Raw genomic sequence first — 2,387 nt, forward strand, 5'->3', positions numbered from 1 at the left:
TTTAATTGTATTGATTTGTAAGCATGTAAATATTATTTTGGGTGTCATCTCTTTTTTTATCCACTCTCTGCCAAAGTTCTGTCTTCACAGATGAGTTTAAAGTCGTCCAGGGAAACCGCTGAGTCCGGGACAAGTCCAGCTAAAGGACATGATACTCATGTCCCAGTACTTCCTCTGAAAGCAGGTTAAAAGCTGTTGCGGAAAGTTCTTAGGTTTCCCATGACAACCGATGGTAAATATCTTTTCCTCCGCTCTGTCCTGCCACCCCTTCAGCCGCTCCGTTTTCTCCTCAGTTCTGCAGGGGTGTCTGGTCTCGCTGTGTGGTGGGGAGCAGGGCTGCTGCGCATCAAAGGAGGTGGTCCCGTGTCTTAAGAATGGGTTTGGAGTCGCAGACAAAGGGGTCCCCCATTGCAGCATCAAAAAGTGCCGAAGTAGGAGAGAAAGCTCAACACTATAGTCCCAGAAGTTGGGACTCCAAAAAGAGAATCTAAGATGGAGAAAGCAGTAAAGGAGAGTATGGAGCCGACGTAACAGGCTGCTCCATGCACAGCGCCATCATTATCACATTTAGCCCCGAAACGTCCGTTTCTTCTTCCCTCCAACCCAAACATTGACCAGCTGCTGCCTCTGCTTCCCTGCTCCGCTGCTCTGTCTGTGGAGGACTGAAGGAGGAAAGCGAAACATTTGGACAAGTTCAGCAGGGACAGGGAGCAGGAAGAGGCTGTGGCAGGCCGAGGAGAGCCTCTATGAGAAAGCTGGAAGGAGAACAGCTGAGGATCAGTATTAGACCAGTTATTCTCAGTTAGTCTATAGCTAGCCATGGCCAGCCGTAGCCTCTACCCAGACTTCAGCGCTCTCTCTGCCCAACAGGTTTCTCTGATCAACCACTGTTCTCCTTCGCTCTCTTCCTGAGCTAGCATTGCCAAGCCACCGCCTCCCATGTTGTGATTTCGTGGCTCCAGAAGGGGGGCACAGCCGGCTGCCTCGTCCCGGTTCTGGTGGCCTCTCAGCCAGTGTTCTGTTTTCCTCCTGCTCCTGTCGAACCCCAGATCATCTCCCCTTACCTCTAATATCCAGGTGGTTCGTCCCATTCTGGGCACAAACAGGGACCAAATGCAGGAGAACAGGTTGCTCAGAGAAAAATACATCAAAAACATAAAGACCAATGACTGAAATCAGTCGTCTTCATAATGACCCGCTGGTTCCCGGTCGGAGCAGATGTAAGTCTAGCTTACATAGATTATTTAATAAATAGTAGAATGTAGATTTTATATAGGTCTAACTTTTTGTTGTTCTAACTGGTTGTTGCGGCATTTTCTGTGACTCTTTTAAAAGGTCTTTAAACCATAAAAACACTGTAAATTAAAGAAAATATGGTTTGAAAGCATTATCAAGCATTAATATATATATATAAATACTGGTACAGGCTCATTCCCAGGTCCTTCAGAGGAAGGTAACGGCATAGAGGGGTCTTTTTTTTTTTTTTTTTCCATACCTTTGCTCCTGGAGGTCCCACTGGTCCCGGAGGGCCTGAGAGTCCCCTGGAGCCTCGTTCACCCCGATCTCCCTGTTAACAGGCCAACAAACACAAACATCAGCAATGAAGAACCTGTGGAAACGTGACCTGGATGTATGCTGAGGTTGTTTGGAAGGAAAACATCTCACCAAACAAAGAACAGATAAAGAACTTTTCTATCAGCGAGGCCAGACAAATTCATCAAGAAGCTAAAAGGAGATCCAGAACCCGGACAGAATGCGGGGGTAGCTCAGGTGTTCTACTACTAAGAAACACCCAACTACTGTAAGACCTCAAAGCTCGTAGCTCCAAACCCGCCATCAGAAGCGACAAAGACAACTATGGGTGGTGTTCTAATGAAGAACACTGAACTTCTGGCTTTATTCATGTTAAAAATTCAAGCAGCCTTTTAAAGCTCTATGGTGGAAACGAAACAAATGATGATTCATCTTTTTCCAACTTCCTGCAGCAGTTTTTCATCAGTGTTACCGTCCATGATGAAAAAGTTACCTTTTCTCCAGGTGTGCCTCTGCCCGGATCTCCATCTGGCCCTCGTGGTCCCGGTAAACCCCTCTCCCCCTGGAGTCATTTAAAAACCAGTTATACAAGCAGGAGCATGCTGGGATGGTATTCGTTCATTATAGCTGTTATAAATGTTTAAAAAACTTAACTTTCAGCATTTGTTTAACTTTAAATCAGAACTTAAATCTAGACTGTTTGAGACATTTGAAAAATCTGATGAATGTCTGTTTTTTTATAGAATTGTAAATCTAATTGCAAACCCCTTAATGCTTCATGAACTTGTTTTTTTTCCTCATTACCGTTGGAATATTATTTTCTATGACTTGGTTTCTTAAAAAAAAAAAAAAAA

At 44.7% G+C, this 2,387-nt stretch overlaps 1 protein-coding gene across 1 annotated transcript in view; it reads right to left on the reverse strand.

The window, feature by feature from the left end:
- The window catches only part of col28a1 (collagen, type XXVIII, alpha 1), a 66,963-nt gene that overhangs the window by 32,190 nt on the left and 32,386 nt on the right, over window positions 1-2,387 (reverse strand). Inside the window, exons 17-18 of the mRNA XM_015402155.1 lie at window positions 2,027-2,095; window positions 1,496-1,567 (exon numbers count right to left, since the gene is read on the reverse strand). Of these exons, the coding sequence (XP_015257641.1) occupies window positions 1,496-1,567; window positions 2,027-2,095 (141 nt within the window). The remainder of the gene's footprint in view (window positions 1-1,495; window positions 1,568-2,026; window positions 2,096-2,387) is intronic.

The sequence above is a fragment of the Cyprinodon variegatus genome, unplaced genomic scaffold (genome assembly GCF_000732505.1).
Source record: "Cyprinodon variegatus isolate N-32 unplaced genomic scaffold, C_variegatus-1.0 Scaffold1308, whole genome shotgun sequence".
Lineage (NCBI taxonomy): Eukaryota > Metazoa > Chordata > Actinopteri > Cyprinodontiformes > Cyprinodontidae > Cyprinodon > Cyprinodon variegatus.